We start from the raw sequence: 22,018 nt of genomic DNA, 5'->3' as shown, positions 1-22,018 counted from the left end.
TGCTAGAGTGCTTGAGGCTTTCTGTTCTCTCACATCTCATATGCACACCAATATTTGATCTTGCGGGTGCATTAAATAAGATTTAGCTATTTAATTATTCAAATAATATTGACACCGTTCACGCTGGCCTGTCAATCTCTTTTTTTTTTTTTTTTTTTTTTTTTTTTAAACAGAGGCTAACTATATGAGGATGCTCTGTTGATGATGTTGGTTATTGCTGCCAATATAAGACCAGTGCAGTCAGTCAAAAAATGGTTCAGATAAGGCCTTGGGTTACTGCTAAATCTATGTAATATATATATATATATATATATATATATATATTATTTTTTTTTTTTTTTTTTTTTTTTTAAATTACTGTAAAAGTGGTATGGTAAAATAATCATTATTATGACTTATAATAGGCCACTTTGGCTTTTCTTCTCAGTCCATTGAGCTTTCATGTTTAGATAATTTGTCAGTTTATTGCTATTATGTGTTTTCAGATTTCTAATTTCCATCCAGGTTGGCCCATGTTTAGTTGCCCAGACAGTTTTAAACATGAATAATGTTTTAAAGAGAAGTGGTATTTGCTCATGTAACACTTTAAAAATGTACTGACAGCTTTTCTGTCGGCTGCTGACAGCTTTTTCTTTTTTTTAAGTAGTGAAAAAATAAGTGTTCAATTAATTCCTGGAAGTTTGTGTACCCCTAATTTGACATCATTAGATTTTTTAATGCACTGTATTGTGAATAGGGTTTGGTACCGAGAACCAGTTCTTGTCCAGAACTGGTTCCATTTGTTTTTAAATACCAGAACCGTATGATTTTCATATATTTCGGTTCCCATAATGGTTCCTGTACGTGCAATTTTCCTCCAATTAGAGTAATAAAATACTCTAACAGTGTTTCCTGCAGTGTAATTCAGTGGCAGCACTGCCCTCTACTAAATCTACTGCATAAAACACACAGCCCCCTACGTGTGTATTTTGATTCCTGAACAAATTATTCTAATGAGCTGGCTGTTTTGAATCTACTGCACAAAACATACAGCACTTCCAGTATAGTTGGATAATTAATAGAGAAACAGCAATTTATCTTTCATAAGATAATAGTCATACTTTGCCATTGCTACATCCAATTCAATCACACAGCAAAAAAACAAGTGTACATTTAACTCAATTTGAGTTAATATTAACACTCCAAAAATTTATATATGACTCCCTCCATTTTGGAGTTAAAATCACACTTTTGAAAGTTTTAAATATGTACATCACTCAGAGAGTACATTTTAACACTGTAAATGTTTATTTGTATATTTGACAGCATTGTATATTTAACTCTCAAGGTGTTCTCTTCCTCTGTGTTAAATATGTACTTTACTCAGAGTGTATATTTTAACACTGTGAAATTAGTGATACTAAATTGGAGTTAATAAGAGCTACTAATTTAATACTGAACCACAGTTAAAGTAACACTGAATGATAGCAGTTCATGTTCAATTTTAACTTTAAAACCTACACTATGTGTTAACTATACACTACAGTATGGTAGGTATTACATGTAAGAGTTTAAATTTGCCATCCACACTCATCCTCAACCCTACCCCACAAACCACCCCATAATACAAAAACTGAAAGACAAAAAATACATTTATTGTTTTCTCTGCACACTTCATAATTTTTTACAGGGCACTCAAAACCCCCATGTAACAAGGTTCTTAAGATGGAGTAAGGAGGAGGCGGGAACCAGCTGAACAGTCAAAGTAAAACTTTAATAACAAACCGAACGCAAACATAACATAAACTGCGCACACACACGGCTTCGTGCGTGTCTCTCTCTCTCTCTCTCTCTCTCAAACTGGTGTCTCTGCCCCCCCCCCCCCCCCCTTATCTGTCTCCCACTGATTAGTCAACTCAGTGCCAGGCGTGCGTCATCACGGCCCTGTATATGACTGCATGAGGTAACACGAAAAGTACACTTAAAGCAAATGTCTGGTACAACATAGAAAAGTGAATCGGTTCCATAAAGCATCTTGAGAAAGGGCTTACAGTATATTACCACAGTTGACCAGGCATAAGAACTGAAACGCTGAGCTCTTGCTCTTAAACATAAAAGCATGAAAATGCTCTACAAATGTGGTCTCCATTTGTGAAACAATAAAGAAAACTTCTTTCTCAGAATTATGCAAACAATCTTACCAAACGCTGGCATCTCATCAACGAATCAGGGCAAACAACAAGATCCGTATGATATTCAACAGTTTCTTGTCCATCACAACTTAAAAACTGTTAGTTGCCTGCTTGCTGGTCCCAGAAGCTAGTAGGTATGGCTGCTGATCCTGGTTCTCAAGGTGTTCCTCTTGGCTCCTGCAAGACTAAGGAAAAAGCAAAATACCAAACAATGAGTTGTACCCTCTTACGAAATTTTAACTATATAATTTTGTGCTATGTTTCATATTTCAAAAAGTATTGTAATCACCTTGTGAAAAACAACTAGATGACCCATGGCCTGAGCTGCACTGTTCTTGTTTTCTTTCTGACAGGCTGAGGTGGCAGAATGTGCAAAGTAGCAGGAAAGATGTGTCATAGTCCCATTCTGTCAGAAGCAAGAGAGTTTTCCATCAATATGCATTTTCAGACAAAATTACTTTTCTTAATTGAAATGTCCTACTTCCAGGTTATAATCCATTATTTTTGTTTTAATGTTTTTAAAAAGTAACAGGTTAAGGATTAAGTATCGAGATTCAACTCACTATACTACTGTATGAATATAAATTTGGCCATTAACACTGTACCTGGACGCTCATTCAAGGATTCAGTGTATTGGTTCCTTGCAGACTTCAGCAAATGTTCAAGCACTCATGAGGAAGTCAGGGTCTCTGCTTCTCTGATTATCTTTTTTTGATAGAGAGTCGGACACTTTTCAAACAGTTTGGCAGCTGTTTCTGGTGCAAACAGGAGGTTTAAGTCCTGAAATATCTGGATAATCAGAAAAATAAAAACTACTGCAATTCACATTTAATGGATTCTAACTCATTACTTGCTCTTAAAAAATGTATGCTATGTTTTCAAATAAAATTAAGAAGCTTACAGGATGGGGCCTGGGTAGCTCAGTGGTAAAGACACTGGCTACCACCCCTGGAGTTTGCTAGTTCAAATCCCAGGGCGTGCAGAGTGACTCCAGCCAGGTCTCCTAAGCAACCAAATTGACCAAATTGGCCCAGTTGCTAGGGAGGGTAGAGTCACACGGGGTAACCTCCTCATGAATGATCGCTATAATGTGGTTCGCTCTCGGGGGGGTGCATGGTGAGTTGTGCGTGGATGCTGCTATATCTCTGCAGTAATGCACTCAACAAGCCACGTGATAAGATGCGTGGGTTGACGTTGTCAGACATGGAGGCAACTGAGATTTGTCCTCCGCCACCCGGATTGAGGCAAGTCACTGTGCCACCAGGAGGACTTGGAGCACATTGGGAATTGGGCTTTCCAAATTGGGAGAAAAAAAAAAAGAGAAGATAACAGGATTATCCATCTATGTCATCTTATACATATGAAAAATAAATAGCTTACATATTCTCTTGGAAATTGGATCCTTAAGGTGCTACTACCCAATGCATATTATTCTTTGGTAAGTCGACGAGGGATTCTCCTGCAAAACAAAAAAGATAGAACTAGTTAGTTTATGGACCTTTACAAATGTAATTGCTATCTTATCTGCTCATGTGTATAGTGATTTGGCAGTCGTCTCTCAAATGTGATAACATCATTCAAATTAGTTTGGACCTTATGAACATCTGTGCTTCAAAAATTTAAATTTGCAGAGTCGCACTGGGGCCAACACTGTAACAATGAAATATGCATGACATTAGTGATAACAGAGACAATGCAAACCCACATGAAAGATTAAGACGAGGAATGTGACCAGTTGCACAGTTAGTATAAAAACTGAAATTAGACATTTGTTAATGCTTGGTTGGAGAGAGACAAATGGTTACCTGATCTTCAGATAAAAAAAATAAAGTCTGAACAGGTAATCAATTTTACACTGTAGTCCAATTACTTTTTGTTAACAAAACTATAGAGACCTGGATGTTTGGATAAAAACATCTATATGTACTATAGCTCGTTGAACATAAGCTTACCCCTCATTTTCAACCATAAGTGCTGCAAGGATGTTAACAATCTGCCTTCTAGTACAGTCAGTCAGTGTCCCACCTTCCTTATATTCATCAAGCACTGTTGTCTCACCAGGTTGTCATTAGAATCTGTTTAATTAGCTGAAAAGTTTAAAACCATATTGTGTTAGAGCCATTAAATCATTTTTTAAATATGATAACTTTAGCTCAGAACATTACTAAGTCTGTACACTAATAGAAGAGAGGATATACTTATATCTTTGGCTTAAGAACTTTGCAACAGTTCATCATCTCTTCACATTCATGGGTAGCTTTGATGTTTCACTGTCACTGCTGCTTATGGACCCAGAGCTTGAGCTCGGCCCACAACATTTTGTCCCAGGGTCTGAAGACAAAAAGGAATCACACAACACTTTTAGAGTAAAATTAAAAACAGGCTGAGATGAATTCATTACGCTCTTTTACACTCAAAGTCGAATGAAAGATTTGTGTGTTATAAATGGTTATAAAAAATACACTATAAAACCATTTATTCTCTTTCATCACTATAAAGTACAAATAATTCAATAGTAAATTGTATTTATTCTTTAATAATCTGGGGTTTGTCAGTGGAGTTAATTTAACAGAAAAATTTACTAAATTCACATTCTAACTATATTTTCTGGATCAACAAAACCTAATCTGTAAACTTTTAGTATGCTCTGGAAATGACACACAACAATTTCTTAGTTTATCTTATTTTGTTACTTGTCTTCATGAACACATTAAATACACATTCAAACATGTTAATTTATTTTGGTTTTCACCTTACTTTGCAATGGGATTGTAACAGTCTAAGGACGGGCAAGGAGGAGGCGGGAAACAGGTGAACAGTAAACAAAGTTCAATGATATAAATGAACTTAAAACAAACATAAACAGACAGACACACATGCTGCATGGCCGTGTGTGTCTCTCTCTCTCGAACCGGCACCTCCGGTCGTCCCTTATCTCGCTTTCCCACTAATCAACTGATTCAGCGCCGGCTGTGCTTTATCACGGCCTGGCCACGCCCTCCTCCTTGTCACAGGGATCACATTCTAGTTGGGAATCCATGTAATCATCTGGAATGCTAGAAAAAAAAAAAAAAAAAATTAATTGGAGTTCCAGTTTTATATGATCTCATATTCGGGACTGTTGGCAATATTTAATAATAAATAGCACTGTTGTCCTGAGTCTAGGGACGTATGGCTCTTACAGGGCACTCAAATTTGTCTAATATGAGACAGAAATGCAGTGCAAACTTGGTGAAACTGATGCTTTTCAGACACCCGTGGAAAAAACGTTGACATGACATGCCCAGACATACACTATAATTAATGACTTAACGACTGAAAAAAATGCAAAAACAGCTTTTTAATACACCCACAGACATTGTAGATCTCTTTAATATGCACTTTTATAACAGAAAGTAATACATAGTAGTCAAGGGAAAGCTTCAGATCAGTGCGACATAGGCACCTTCTAGCTAGCGAATGACTACCAATAATCCCTTTTAAACATAAATTTGTCGCCGTATCTGAAATATTTAAGTTAACATCCAGATATAAGCACGTCTTGATGTAAAATATCTATAAAACTGTAACTCTGTGATTTTACACCCACTAGTGTTCATTTCACTATATCTAACACTAAAACTAATCACTTTACTCTGAAATCCCTTAACACTGGGATTTTAACACCTGTGAATTTGCTGTGCACTTGCATCTTTCCATCCTATGCACTTTTATTTATCTATTCATTTATAGTATTCTTTAATATATTAGTACCATTTTGTAGTTTTTGTTAGTAATTCTTGTTTATCTTCTTGTAAATAAAACACATTTTTTTACAACTGTGTTCCTTGTGTTGATGATACAGAAGATCTCTAAATCTCACAAATCCTTCAGATTATTCAGATGACCAACTCCCTCCAATTTACATAATTTTAATTTACTGAATGGTCCATTTGGATCATTCTTTAACTGTTAAGTTGAAATTCCTTAGCTGGTGCCCTGAGGATGGAGGGAGGGGCCGTCTGATATTAATAAACACTTACACATACACACCTTAAGTGACGTGTGATTAAAAATCACCACATACTTTGGTGTCTTGTGTGAGGCCCAGTTCTTTTCAGTTGGTGCTAGGGTGATTCTCACTACACTATAGAGCACAAAATTACTTCTTTTGCCATTTTCCATTTCTGTTTTTATTTGGATAAGATGAAACGACGTGGCTGCTGATATCTCTTCCCTGTGAGGAGGATTAGTTTAGCCTGCTGTGTGGCCTAATCAAAAGCCAGGCAAAACCATGATGCTTGCCAAAGGAAACAAAAATCTGCACAATGGAAGGGTTTATTTTTGATTGGGATGAAAAAAAAAGACTTAATCATCACACTGTTAAATGTCTCATCTGTTCACTTTTCTAGAAAGCAGATTTAAAGAGTGATCATTTGACAGCAAATGTCTTTCCTCCTGTTCAAGTCTTGAAGGTTTCCCGATGTGATTGGATGGAAGTTGGTCAGATGTCTCTCCAGACATTAGTGGCAGAGAAGTGAGAGGGAGAGCAACCACTAATCCTGTCTGTGGGCTGTGCACTGATAAATGGCTCAGCTCCAGCTCATTCACGTACGGTCAGCTTTATGAAGAGCGGCTGCCCCTCAGATCAGGAGTCAGCCATTGTGTCATTGATGCAGAGCACCCAGTGGACTTTAATCTTATTGAAATTAAACATTAAAAAAGTTCTCCTTACTGAGTGTGCCTCCAGGTGAGAGCAAATATTAAAATGGAAATTTAAATAAAATATATATATATTTTTTTCAGTGAGTAGAAAATCTAAAACTTCAACATGTTCCTGTGTGTTGGAAATCAGTAAAGTCCTGTGAAACAATATTATTGTGATACTAGGATACCAAAATTAAACAGAATTACTTATTATGTATTACATGCTTAATTATTTTTTTAATTTGTGATAGACCAAATATTGCAATTTGATTCTTCATTGCTTAGGTTAATTGTAGTACACTTATAAATCAACAACACTGTGACTTAAGACCTGTTCAAACCAAGAACTATTACAATAACTATAACCATAAGGTTTGAAAAAACATTCTTACTGTAAAGGAATAGCGGAGTCCACACCACAACTATAATGATAACGACACTGTGGAATATCGTTGGGATCACTTTCAGAGTGATTTTATTTTTTTTTTTTAAATCCATCCAACTTTAAAGGGCTCAAGCCGCAATGTGCACTCATCTTCAAAATAACACATTCCAGCACCGGATCGGCATTTATTACACACACAAACAAAATGGAAACTCCTGCTCAAGAACCGACAATGTTTTTCTGCATTTTTCTTCAGTATTAACGGAGATGAGATAATGAAAAGCTAACGCAAGCTGGTAGCATAAAATTACCTCAGGTATCTAGTGCTAATGTCGATAACATTGTCTTGTCTCCTTTGAAGATGTATCCGTCTGTTTTTCTTTTGGTTTCGTAGAGCAGTAGCAGGTCATCTACAGCCATTTTCTTGACTGTGAACATAACTGCAGTGCACACATAGAATAAACAGAAAGTTATCATCTGTTGGTGTGGACGCTAATATTGTTACAGTAACCCAGACTCGAAGATGGTGGTGAACCCAAAAGCAGGTTTTTATTTGAACAAACACAAACACAGACAGCAAATGGCAGGTGAGTGGTGAATGAGCAGATTGGTTCTGGAACAGACAACAGTACTTGATGGAGGTTATTGTATTTGCAGGTAGAAGTATTACTTGGGTTGGAGTATAACACCAAGGGAAGGAGACACAGGAGAGGAGACTTGGAACAAACTTCGTCAGCTGGATCAGGTTCTGAGGAGTGATGAGAGAGACGGATAGTGATGTTTCAGGAGGGAGATGTGGAAAGTAGGGCGAATGCGGTATTCGGGGGCAGTTGGAGTTGGTAGGTGACTGGATTAATTTGTTTAGTGATAGTGAATTGACCAATGTAACGGGGAGCTTTTTGCATATAAGGAGCAGCCAGATGTCCTTAGTGGAGAGCCAGACCTTCTGCCCAGGTTGGTAACTGGGGGTTGACAATCTCCGGGCATCGGCAAGGATCTTCTGGTGGCGCACAGCCCTCTGCAGGTGATGGTGGGCTAAGTCCCAGACCCTCTCACTCTCTCTAAACCAATGGTTGACCGCTGGGACATCTGGCTCTCCGGACCAGGGGAATAGAGGAGGTTGGTAGCCGAGTATGCACTGGAAGGGTGTTAAGTTGGTGGAGGGCTGACATAAGGAATTCTGTGCGTACACGGCCCAAGACAGAAAACGACTCCAACGGTTCTGGCATCGATGACAGAAGGTTCGAAGGAAACTGATCTCCTGAATTTTCCTCTCAGTCTGCCCGTTGCTCTGAGGATGATACCCGGAAGAGAGGCTGATGGTCACTCCCATGATGGAAAAGAAAGCTCTCCAGACTCTGGAAATGAACTAGGGACCTCTGTCTGAGACGATATTTTTGGTAATCCCATAGTTTTGGAACACATGGTTGAAGAGGGCTTCAGCGGTTTCAAGGGCAGTAGGAAGACCCTTAAGGTGTATCAATTTGCAGGCTTTTGAGAAGCGGTCAACGACCACCAAAACACAGGTGAATCCCTCAGAGGATGGCAGGTCCTATTCTATTGTCCAGGGACCATTGGATGAGGCTTACAATTATGTGAGGAGGAAGGATGATGTCCGATTTCTCAGGGCTTTCCTCTTGAGCATAAAGTCGGGAAAGGGCATCCACCTTGATGTTCTTGTTCCCCGGACAATAGGAGATGGTGAAACTGAAGCGTGTGAAGAAGAGGGCCCAACGTGCTTGGCGAGGATTAAGACGACGAGCCTCCCGAAGGTACTCGAGGTTCTTGTGGTCTGTTAGTACCTGGAAGGGGTGTTGGGCCCCCTCTAGCCAATACCGCCACTTTTCCAGGGCCAACTTGACAGCCAGGAGCTCCCGGTTTCTGATGTCATAATTTTGCTCTGCTGGGGAGAGTTTTCGAGAGAAGAAGGCACATGGATGGAATTTAGATGGTTTCCCCTGCTGCTGAGAAAGCACGGCTCCTACGCCGTTAGTGGAGGCATCTACTTCAACCACAAAAGGCTTACTAGGATTGGGGTGGATGAGAAGTGGAGCTGTGGTGAAGGCCTCCTTCAGATGTTGGAAGGCGTATTAAGCCTCGGAGTTCCAGGTCAGAGATTTAGGCTTGGATCGGAGAAGAGATGTTAAGGGGGCTATGAGGGAGCTGTAATTCCTGATAAAGCGGCGATAGAAGTTGGCGAAACCCAAGAAGTGCTGGAGTTCCTTGATGGTAGTAGGAGTGGGCCAGGATCGCACAGCCTCTACCTTCCCCTCGTCCATCTGGATACCCTCAGGGCTGATGTTGTAACCTAGGAACTGGAGGGACAACTGATGAAAGGAACATTTCTCAGCCTTGAGGTACAGATGGTATTCCCTCAGCTTTTCCAACACTAGCGCGATGTGTTGACGATGGTCGGTCTTGTTCCGGGAGTACACCAGAATGTCATCAATGTAAACGAGGACAAATCGATGGAGGTACTCGTGGAACACCTCATTCATGAAGCCCTAGAACATGGAGGGGGCGTTGACCAGGCCATACGGCATCACCCGTTACTCGAAGTGGCCGGTTGGAGTTACAAAGGCGGTCTTCCATTCATCTCCCCTCCGGATTCGAATGAGGTTATATGTGCTGCGCAGGTCCAGCTTGGTGAAGATGGTAGCTCCTCTCAACAGTTCCAAGGCAGCCAGGATGAGGAGAAGTGGATATCGGAACTTTACCGTTATCTTGTTGAGGGAGTGGTAATCAATACAGGGCCGGAGACCTCCATCCTTCTTCACCACAAAGAAAAAGCTCGAAGCAGCAGGGGATGTGAAATGTCGAATGTAGCCTTGGTTGAGAGCCTCCTCGATGTACTCCTCCATGGCCTTCTGTTCAGGGATGGAGAGAGGATATATTTTGCCACGGGACACTGGCTTACCGGGGAGAAGGTCTATCGCACAGTCCCAAGGTCGGTGAGGAGGAATTTGTGAGGCGCGGAGTGGGCAGAAGACATCCTGGAAGTGGGAGTAACAGGATGGGATTTCCACAGTGGTGGAGCGGATAGGACTCTCGACGGAGGTTGGAGTTGAGACAGAGAGAAGGAGATTTCTTGGCAATAGTCGAGGGCCTTGTAATGGGAAGATTGGAGAAACAGGTAGGAAAGCATTGGGAGCCCCACTTCGAGATGTCGCCGGAAGACCAGGAAATGATGGGGGAATGCAGTTCGAGCCATGGGCGTCCCAACACGATGTCAGCGGTGGAGTTCTCCAAAACCAGGAGGGTGATGGTTTTGTGGTGCAGACACCTGACTTGGAGCGTCACGGGACCCACACAATGACAAATCACACCTCTGCCGATGGGTTTGCCAATAATGGAGTGGATCGTTAGGTTGGGCTGACATGGCCACATATGGAGCTGGAGTTGGTGACAGAGCGCATCTGAGATGAAGTTGCCAGCTGACACAGAGTCGAGGAGTGCAAGTACTATAAGGGAAAAGTTGGGAGCAGTAAGCATCACACTGGTAGACAAGGGAGAGGAACAAACTTTAGAGTAAGTAACATGACTCACCAGTGGGCGCGGAGGACGAGTGGGACATGCCGAGATGACGTGTCCCTTACCACCACAGTACAGGCACAACCGCTAGGTCAACCAACGCTGGCGCTCTGCCGATGATAGCCAGGAAGCATCCATCTGCATAGGCTCCCCGCCTGGTTCTGAAGATTGGATTGAGGGTGATCATGCAGGAACAGGCGGAGACTGCAAGGCGGGCACTTCATTGAGGCAGGGCTTCATTCGGTTGGCAACTTGGATGGAAAGTTGGATGAAGCGCTCGAGCCCCATGGTGTCATCAAATGAAGAGAGATGCAGCCGCAGCATTGGGTCGAGCCCCTGATGGTAAGTGGTGAGTAGAGCAGTCACATTCCATCTACTGGAGGCTGCTAGGGTGCGGAACTTGAGAGCGTAATCTTGGATGGAGACTTTACCTTGACGAAGATTACAGAGTTGTTCACCAGTGGAAGTATCACCCTCAGGGTGTCCAAAAACCTCTCTGAAGTGTCGAGTGAAGCTCTCAAAAGTTTGAATAACGGGACTGTTTTGCTCCCAAAGTGGTTGGGCCCACTGCAGTGCTCATCCCGAGAGCAAGTTGATGATATACGCCACCTTAGACCGCTCTGTGGGGAATAGATGGGGCTGCATCTCTAGGGCGAGCAAACATTGAAGCAAAAAGCCACCACAGTTCTCCGCCGATCCGGTGTATAGCACTGGATTGACCAAGGGACTGGCAGAATAGACCAGTGAAGAAATTGCGGAAGTGTGGTTGGAGATCGGCGGGGCATTGGGCTTAGATGAGGTGGTTAGTGCTCGACAGAGTGTGTCAACAGCTCCTTGATGGGATCCGGACCTGCTGGGTTCATGATTCTTGAGGGTCTGGTATCCTGTTACAGTAACCCAGACTCGAAGATGGTGGTGAACCCAAAAGCAGGTATTTATTTGAACAAACGCAAACACAGACAGCAAATGGCAGGTGAGTGGTGAATGAGCAGATTGGTTCTGGAACAGACAACAGTACTTGATGGAGGTTATTGTATTTGCAGGTAGAAGTATTACTTGAGTTGGAGGATAACACCAAGGGAAGGAGACGCAGGAGAGACTTGGAACAAACTTTGGAATAGCGCTGTAGAGGAATTGTCAAGGGAGCATGCTGGAATGGCGTCTGAAGAGTCAGGTAAGTAGAAGATAAGTGAGTCTGTTGATACCAGACGAAGACTGAAGGGAGAGTGGAGCGTTATATAGAGGAGCTGATTGACACGGTGATCGGAGACAGGTGCGGGTGATCAGTATTCGGGGGAGTGGGAAGGTTGAGTGTTTGTGGCAGGAAGGTCAGGTGGATCTGTGACAAATATAGTTATCTTTATAGTTATCGTTAAAGTTGTCTTTCTTGTGTGAATGGGTGATATGTAAAAAATATTTTAGCGATATTTGCCTTAAAAAATATCGTGATATACGATTATATCGTCAACCCCCCTGCCAAAGGTCAGTGAATATTATGCTTTCTTGATTTGTCTTTAAAAATTGAATTCATTTATTGAAACACGAAAAACATTAACAAAAGACATTTCTAAATTCAATTGCACTTTAAACAAAAAAGCAATTAAAAATCAGATTTAACCACCTCCCCAAATCCAAACATTTACCGTCTCCAGGTAAATGGCTCCATTTGCCATCACGCAAGCATCCGTGAACAAGAACATGTGTAAAATTACTAATAGCATACAAATTAAGAACTAAAGACAATTATAAATGTAAAGATAATAATAATGATCAAAATAAATAAACCTAATAAATTCTCTTGTGTTCCCAAAATAATGCAGCCAAATGTGTGTTCGTATCGAATTTGTGTTTGTATTGCATTTAGGTAATACAGTTAATGCTGCCTAAAGAAAAGAAAATAGAACTCAATTTTAGGTTCAAGGTGAACGTGTCTTGTATTATTTTATGATTTTATCACTTTTGTCTTTGATTCTTTAATACAAAGATATATATTAGGCTACTGAACCTGCAGAGTTGTGTTCACAATGCATGTTAACCGCGAACTGTTCTGTTGAAATAAAGTGAACTAAACTCACAGCACCTCCTGAGATGATCGGAGATCATTTGCAGCATTCTCATAGACAACATTATTCTTGCAAACAGTTTTCAGACGAATGAATCAGAGAAAAAAGAGTGAAAACTGTTTACATGCGCTTGTTCCACAAGACAAGCTCGTGCTGCGTGCCTCTAAACATACAGCGAATCAGACACAAGCATTGATGACTTTTCTTTTGTCTGTTCTTAACAATATAATAAAGTGTGTTTATTCAAGCACATGTCTTTGTGACTAACAGCATTACTTGTCGTGTCACTGCGAGACACCTTACAGCTCAGCAGCCTGTTGGGGGTACATGAGCAAAATTACCCACGCATGAAATACATTTGGATGAGGAGTTTGCGAACTGGATTCAGTCTCGTCACATTTGGCAGGTGGCGGGTGCTAGTTTCACACCCTGGCCACTGATTAATATATTTGGCGACTTCCCAGATCCATGGTTTTACCATTTCCCAATTTTGTTGATCATCGTCTGTCAATTGAGTGTCGCAATCGGCATTTGCATCTTTGTTAGAGATCGTCAATATCCGATAACATCGTCCTATTGCCCAGCCCTAATGGCATACTTGAATATGTGTGTATCTGCTGGGTCATGAAAATGAAAATATGCCCTTACATTCAGTAATGCGCAGAAAAGAAAAAAATATCAGCTACATTTTTGAATATCAGCTACATTTTTATGGTAGATCTAATAGATCTGGAGCTCTATTTTCGTGAGCGTGCAAGGCCCAGTGCTACGTGCAACTACCATGCACTACTACTTCTCAAATTTTCATGAAAGTCCTAATTCTAAGCGCAGTTTTTGTGCCAGCGCAAAGTGCATGTGGCCATGTGTGGGAGTGTTTGCACTTGCACTTGTAGCCGTTTTATGAAACTAGATTTGTGTTAAACTATCTATGGATCATGGTTTATTTTTCAGTTATTACTTTTAGGTTTATATTTCCAATTGTATTTAAGATATAATATGTATTGGTATTTTACCACCTGTTGTAATTTGAATTTAGAAATATTTTTGGTTTAATTTGGTCGTGTTTCAATAAATGATTTTCTTTTTTTTTTTTTTTAATCAAAATCGACTGGTAGAAGTGAAGTGTGATCCTGTACAATCACTGTTAATACTAGCCATGATTTGTGTGTCAATAGAGGAAAATTATTAATAATACTGTAATTATATTAAAAATAATTTAATAATGCTATAAATGAACGGAGAGTGCTTCCAAATCCTGATGAGAATCACATATTGCTGGTGCTTGACAGAATGGACTAGGCTATAATAGGACACAGACGGTTCAATATCTCGGAGAAGAACCTCAGAATTTAATTACTCTTGACCAAGTCCATTAGTGCTTTGCTCGCAAAATTTCGCCTAATCCACTTGTGCCTAGACTTAGCACATGCTTGCTTGAAAATACTAAAACTTCATGGCCATGCCCATTGACTTTGCGCTTATGACTTAAAGCATAGCGCTGCGCTTAGCGCTAGTGCTCTTAAAATAGGGACCCTGGTCTGATTGCCTCTCAGATATCCTGTTAATTACCTCTCAAAATCTCTTCTACTGCTAGATCCACCCCTATCCGCTTTTGTCGGACTCTGCTTTTCATCACAAACTGCAATCTATTCCAACATGACACAGTTATCAAAACATGTAACCTAGCTTTCTTTGTTGCACACATAGAACAGTTGTTGGCACTTGTAACTATAGCATGTAAAGTAGTACCTGATAAGCCGAAGAGTTTCCAAATGTCCCCCTTCTCAATAAAAGTGAGGACAGTGACCGGGGTCCTGGGTAGCTCAGTGGTAAAGACACTGGCTACCACCCCTGGAGTTCGCTAGTTCAAATCCCAGGGTGTGCTGAGTGACTCCAGCCAGGTCTCCTAAGCAAACAAATTGGCCCGGTTGCTAGGGAGGGTAGAGTCACATGGGTGAACCTCCTCGTGATCACTATAATGTGGTTTGTTCTCGGTGGGGCATGTGGTGAGTTGAGCGTGGTTGCCGCGGTGGATGGTGTGAAGCCTCCACACACGCTTTTTTGGCAACGCGCTCAACAAGCCACGTGATAAGATGCGCGGGTTGATGATCTCAGACGCGGAGGCAACTGGGATTCATCCCAGGACAATGAGGCAAAAGTTTTAGCACTCTGCAGTGCACCCACTAGGGTTGTTTGAATTGTGTTTTTATTTTTTTTTTTGCTGACCTGAGACCTGTTATGGTTTTATGATTTCCTTAATCTTAGTGTTAAGATTTATCTAGTATATACCTACTCACCCAGGGACCAGCACTAAAAGAACTCAGAGCCCCTTTGATGAGCACTCATCACATCCTGTCTTTTCGATAACTTCCTGCTTTTCACCCCTTTCATTAAATACGTTTTCATCCAAGGATTTTTTGCGAAAAAAGTTTTAGCGCATCAAAATAAAGCTGATGGAAACGCAAATTATCACTAAAATTTCACAAGTGTTGACATAATATTTTTCCGTTTAACTCTTGCGCATAAACTCTATGTCGATACTTCAAATGTTGTGAAAATCTGGTTTGGAAACACTTTTGTCGAGAAAATTGGCATTAATGCAAAAATGTAGTGTCACATGACAGAATTTACTCCAATCGTTAGCCTGTGTTAATCATGACGACAAGGTGTAGGATCCTTGAAAGCTAATTTATTGTACATGATTATGGATTGATCTTAACGGCATATAGATCCGATCACTGCAAACATGACACTTCCAGGCATGCCAACACAAATATCTCATATCATGCACATCGACAAATGCACAGAGAATAAATGAATGACCACTCTTTGCGATTAATTTAATCACGGTAGACATCCATTTATTTATTAAAGTTGCTTTTACACACCATTCAAAATAATAGACGGCAATCACGGAATTTGCCCACAATACAAAAAACATATAATTTCTTTGCACAAAGATGTTTTATATTAAAAATACAGTATATGCATAATACTAAAAGAAAAGCTTCAGTGTGCTTTTTGGAACACTAACTTATAGCCCAATTCTATCAAATTATTGTTTAGCTTACCTTTGAAAAAATGCAGGCAAAATTCCCTATATTAAATTAAATCAATTACCAAATGAAAAACGCATAAAAAAAATAAATAAATTACCAAACACATTTTTTTTAAAAATATTTTTAGACCTATATATGCCTTTTCTTTACACAAACTTAAATTAGCCTTACCCTGTAGATGAAAAAAGTTGTCTGAATGACATTTTCTACACTTCAAGACTATAAACTATCAGAACTATTTGTCCAATGCAGAGTTGACTTTCAGAAAACTAGCTTTTGAACCTTTTAAAACGTTTAAATATTTTAAGTCTAACCCTCACCTCGGATTGCATTTGCTGAGCTTCTTCAGAAAATGTAAATTGCATTAGGACACTAAAATTAATTTGAGATGACATTCAAGTTCAGTTGGTCGTTAAAAGCTGCTGAACAAATATGAGGGACATAATGCAGTTGTGATGGCAATGCTTTAGATTAGATGATTGTTCAAAATAGCCTATTGAATATCAGGAATGTATCATATGTAAACCCTGATATTACAAAGCATCAGTTTTTCTTTAATAGTTGTTCACACAGCAAATACGCATAGATTGATGGTCCTTATATTAAGACTGAAAGTTTCCCCCCATTACTTGGTGCAGGTTGCCAGCTTGAAAAAGGCCATGACAATTCGCTTTCAGGTCGGAACCGGCGCAACATCAGTACCAATATTACGGTCCTATCAGAAGGACAGCTGCTCCCTTTTGATTGCAATTCCTCCTCTTCTGATTGCTTTTATTTGTGAAATTAAAATGACAGTAAGCTGGTTAATTTCAATGAATTGTCTCAATACTCTCCCCATTTTACCAAAACTTCAGAGATAAAAAATGAGGACATCTGGAGGCAAATTAGCGATAAACACACATTTCTGTATGGAAATGGATTTCTTTTGCGCTAAACCAAAACTTATACAACAAAGTGTTTTTTTAGGCATGACGTCATCACGTACACCATATTTATCGATAAAAGGCCATTTGAATGGAAACAGGCAGAAGACGGCAAATTTCGCAACATTTTTTTTACGCATTTTCACTTTGTCGATAACAAAATAGCGTGAAAAGTGGATGGAAACAAGGCTATTGTCTCTTTGACAGCTCACTGCTTTCACTCTCGCCAGTCCTGTCCTGCAGGCAGAAGGGTTTATCAACAATCTCCAGCTCTGCTCCAAGCACAGTGTGTCTTTGTTCAGCCCACTCTCCCAGTGCCCTCCACCCAATCAGTATTTTCCCTGTGAAAACAAGCATTTTAAAATATGCTACTTTTTTTTATCAGGATGGGGCTGTTACATACCAGGGCTACTAAGGAATCCATTGCTCCAAGTTACTTGGCATTTACTTTTGCTGGTTAATGGTGTTTGCTTTCCATTGGACAAACAACCTTTGGCTCTTGCTTGTGGTCTGGAGGCTGTGGCTTGTTGCTTCAAATCTGATGGCTAAACAGTTAAAAAGAGATAAATGGCTAGGTAACGCATTAAATGCACATGCATGAGCTTTTTTTTTCAGTCAACGTCAATATTTTAGGTTAAAATGTGAAAATCTGAGGGAAGGTGTACTTCTTAGGTCACTATTTCTTTTAAGTTTTTCGCCATTTTAATAACTGTTTTGCCTTCAGTAGTTTATTTTAAATGGTCCTGCAGTGTGACAAAACAAATTTAAAATTACAAAAAACTCAATTTAGTCTCCCATTTAATATGAGGTCAGTAATTGCAAAGCCATTAACAAAATGTTGCTTCAAAAAGTTTAAGGTGGAGTACAAAATGTCACCCCACAGGACATGTTAATGACCAAATGGAATTTTATGCTAGCTCCCCAAATGCTTCGCCTCACTTTAGGGGCAAGACAGCATCCCTTTTCAACAAACCTTTTCAAAGGTCCAGAATTAATTCCGGGTATACTAATAATACGTTTTCTCATATTCACAAGCTAAAATATCTGCACATGGCTCAAATATGCATTTCTCTTTTAAGAAAATGTCCCTGAAATATCCTAGTGAATGATGGCACATCTTAAATAAGCAAGCTGCTGTCATCCACCATTTGACTATATGTCTGTTACCCACTGTCATTATTTCCAACAACTGAAAGGGTTTTATTTTTTAGAAGGGTTTGTGGCAGGATAGAGGCAACAGCATTCAGTGATAAAGTTATTAATCAAGAATGACACCAGTGTCAATAATAGTGTCAGTGAGCAGTCCATTTTACATCCAAGTAAATATAGAAATAGATCTTATTTAAGGTTTTGAAAGAGAGCTGACTGATTGTTCATAGTATTTCTCTGATATAATTAAGTTAAAGTAGATCAGGAGATACCCTTATATTGAACAAGCTCATTTATGGCCTGTCTGTAATGACCCAGGGGAGGTGTGCTTATTTTCTCTGTGTGAATAAAACCTAAAATAACTGTGTGTGTGTGTGCGTGTGCATGTGCGTGTGCGTGTGTGTGTGTGTGTGTGTGTGAGAGAGAGAGAGAGAGAGAGAGAGAGAGAGAGCGCAAGACTGAAATTCATGACATCTTCAGCAGGTGCTGCTCTGAAGAGTTTTGTGTTAGCCATGCGTTTGAGCTCTTTTAGTTTTAATATTAATTTGTTTATTTGGGGTATTAATTGCCCAAGATTTAAGATGCTGCCATGAAAGAGCACTTATTGATACTGAAAAGCTTGTTCTAAATATCTTCAAGAATGACTGTGTTTTTCGAAACTTCACAGTCTGCTTTTAGACAGCTGAAACACAGTACAGTGAGAGCATTCAGAAGTAATAGAAGAGGAGAATGAAAATAATTGTTCGTTGCAGCCCTATACATAAATGTCGTTGCAAAACAGGGCATATATTTGCAACCTAATTTCCTTGCATTATGCTCATTGTAGATTAAACATAAAACATGACAGGCATTCACTAAATCAATATTAGCCAATATTGCTATATTTATTGAAAACAACTCAAAGAATTGGCAGTGCGGGACAGATAAGAGCAAACCTAATAGCCTGTTCTAAATGGAATTCATCAAGGAAAGCAGGGCTGTCGCCAGAGCATATCTGTATCTTATATTTCTTTTTTTAAAGATATAAGATACAGAGATCAATCAAAACAATGTGCACACCACAATACAAGACAGCCTAGCCATTAGTTATAATCGAAATACATCAAATTTTATATTAAAACATCTCAGACCACCAAAACACCATACAAACAAGATAGTCCAGCCCACAACACTAATTTAATGCTTGTCTTTTGTGGGGGATTGTTGCCCTGGTGATTATTATAGACTTTCACTGTAATCACAGCATGGTGGTTTCTAGTCATCTGAGTTGTTGTTTTCATGGAAACCTCAACATTCTAACACCCTCAGGGTTAAATCTGTAGTTTTTAAAAGGTCAAGGTTTGCAGCCAGTGCAGTTCAGTAATATGTGATTCTGCTTTTTTAATGTTGTTTTCTCTCGGTCCAGTACAGTTTGACTCTGCACATTTAGATGAGATAGGAGAAAGTAGTGTAAAAATTATACCCAGCAGCTTTAAATAATTACTCATTTCAAAATCAGAATAAAGAAGCATCTAAAGCTAAAATCCTAATTTAATTATGGCATTTGGGATGACAAACTTCCAGAATTCAGATTACATCCATTGAAATTCACAGGACAGATACCAGCCCACATAAGAAGCGAGCTGCATAAATGAGTCTTCTCTCTCTCTGTATTCTTCATACAAAGTGGATGGGATACAGTCATAGCTCAGTTCTCTCTAGACGTGTTACAAGGCCAAACATTAAAGTTATTGACTGATGATTATAGCTCAAAGAGTCTGGCTGAAAGGTCTTTGAGATGCTCTTTCTAAGTAAAGAGGGACTGGAGGGGATCTGGCCTGCTTTATTATTATTTAACAGGGAAATTTACTTATATAATATTCTTGTCTGCAAATGTAAAATCATAATAATGATTCAAATGTGTGATATAAAATTCAAACAAACACATGTCTGGGTGAATTTTCCAAAAATATCTTCTGGGATGTCTTTTTTCTTAAAAGATTAGTCATTAGTTGGTGATCTGATGCAGCCCATCAAAGGCCTGATCACAATCTCATAAATGGAACCAGGAGTGATAGAGCAGGGAGAGATCTACAATATGCAGTGTTGTGAGTCCCAAGGTAGAGTTAGAAAATCTGCTCCAAAAAAAGCTAAATAAAGATGTTTATATAAACAATGATTCATAAAAACAGGGTTTTAAGTCTGGTTGCAGTTTATCATGCCAGATGCAAATAGAATCATTGTTTTTAAACAGCTTTCCCTGAAAGCGCCATCCATCTTCCACTGGTCAAACTAGCAGGTAGTCCCACCCATAATCTCATGCCACTGATCGAGTCAGTGTTGTTGAGTCTTGCTGGTCAGGATGCTCAAGCATACAGTGCAAAATCAGAAAATGCCACAGAGTCACGGTACACTTTTCGAGGATATCAACTTATTAAAGGTTTACTGAAAGTTGTCTCTGGGATAGGAGAAAGCGTATTAACATAAAAAAATCTACACAGAGTTTTATAACCATGGCAGCCCAAAGTGGAATATGCTCTGCATGAGAGATTAACATCTGATTAAACAATTACACACTTGATTAATGCAGACAGATGTTTTCTTTTTCTGGGGGAGGCTTATGAAATTATTAAAAAATCAGAATTAAAAAAAATGTCTACAGCTGAAATCCTCATTTCATTATGCCATTTGGGATCACAAACAGGACGTACAGCTCACACGGTCACATAATGCTTAGTCCAGTGCAAACAAAATGCATTTGGGTATTTGTTGTCCACATAAACCATGATCATTTCATATAATGTATTCCTAAATGTGACTAACTGTAATCATATTGTACAGTACGGTACATATTTGCTCTTACAATGATTCAGTGATTAGATTACGATTCTTTACTACTTGATGCAATGCATCATGATATGTTACATTTGGTAAAAAGATATCTTAAATTTGACAATTGAACGTGTCTGCCCAGGAGATTGGGGATCTGGATTTGGTAGCTAGATTTTTGGAGCTAAAAGTAGGTAAAGACTTGTACTGTATTTTGGATAAGAAATGAACTTTGGGTTTATTGTTGTAATTATAATTGATTATAAAAATCTGTAATTTCCGACCAAGCATTGTTTGGCATCATGCATCAATTGATTATCTGAATAAAGATTATTGTAGTAATCAATCAAGTAATCAATCAATGTATTTATACACCACCAGTATACTGCATTATATATAACAGAAGTTGCTTTAGCCTTTAGAGAGCAGATCTAATAATAGGTGAATGATGGAAGGGAGTGGCCATTCTGGCAGTTCAGAGGAAACCTGGTGTTTTGATGTGTAAAGAGGGTTTAACCTGCAGTATGTCTGGCTTTTGAGGGATACTTCAAACTGTCCTTTTAAAACAATTAGTCTTTCTCTCTTGTTTATCTTTTAATGTCTATCTAACTCCAACTATTTCTCTGTATTTTCTCACAGTTCAGGCATGTGTATGTGCAAGATGGGAGTACACGGGGACAAGTGTGATGACTGCCACCCTGGCTTTTCGTACTTCAGCAGCATGGGATGTCAACCATGCCAGTGCAATAATCACAGCAGCTACTGCCACCCATCAGGTGAGTCACACTCATCCACACCTGATGCACAGAGACACAAATTGTCACACAACCCTTTGGATGGTAATTCTTGATTTTATGATCCTTCATGTACAGAAACTACACCTTAGCTAGCTAACTAATAAGTTATTTAGTTGACACTTTATCCCCCTGGAACAAACTGAGATTAAAAGAATCACCCAAAAAGAATAATTCTCTCATCATTTACTCACCCTTATACCATCTCAAACTTGTATGACTTTCTTTCTTATGTGGAACACAAATGAAGATATTTGCATAGATGTTTGATGTGTTTATATCCATACCATGCAAGTCAATAGGGTCCAACACTTACAAGCTTCAAAAAGGACAAAGGCAGCATACAGATAATCCAAATGATTTAAGTGGTTTAATCCATGTCTTCTGAAGTTATGATTACAGTTTCTCGTGCTTGACACATGCGCAGAGCACTTGTACATGGGCAGATT

General features: G+C 39.4%; 1 protein-coding gene across 1 annotated transcript in view; it reads left to right on the top strand.

Moving 5' to 3' along the window:
- The window catches only part of LOC127440217 (multiple epidermal growth factor-like domains protein 9), a 143,199-nt gene that overhangs the window by 67,920 nt on the left and 53,261 nt on the right, over positions 1-22,018 (top strand). The window contains exon 3 of the mRNA XM_051696686.1: positions 21,415-21,551. Coding sequence (XP_051552646.1) covers positions 21,415-21,551 — 137 coding nt within the window. The remainder of the gene's footprint in view (positions 1-21,414; positions 21,552-22,018) is intronic.

The sequence above is a fragment of the Myxocyprinus asiaticus genome, chromosome 4 (assembly GCF_019703515.2).
Source record: "Myxocyprinus asiaticus isolate MX2 ecotype Aquarium Trade chromosome 4, UBuf_Myxa_2, whole genome shotgun sequence".
In the NCBI taxonomy this organism is placed as follows: Eukaryota; Metazoa; Chordata; class Actinopteri; order Cypriniformes; family Catostomidae; genus Myxocyprinus; species Myxocyprinus asiaticus.
The sequence above is the reverse complement of the archived record's forward strand: the minus strand, read 5'-3'. Positions and strand labels throughout refer to the sequence as shown.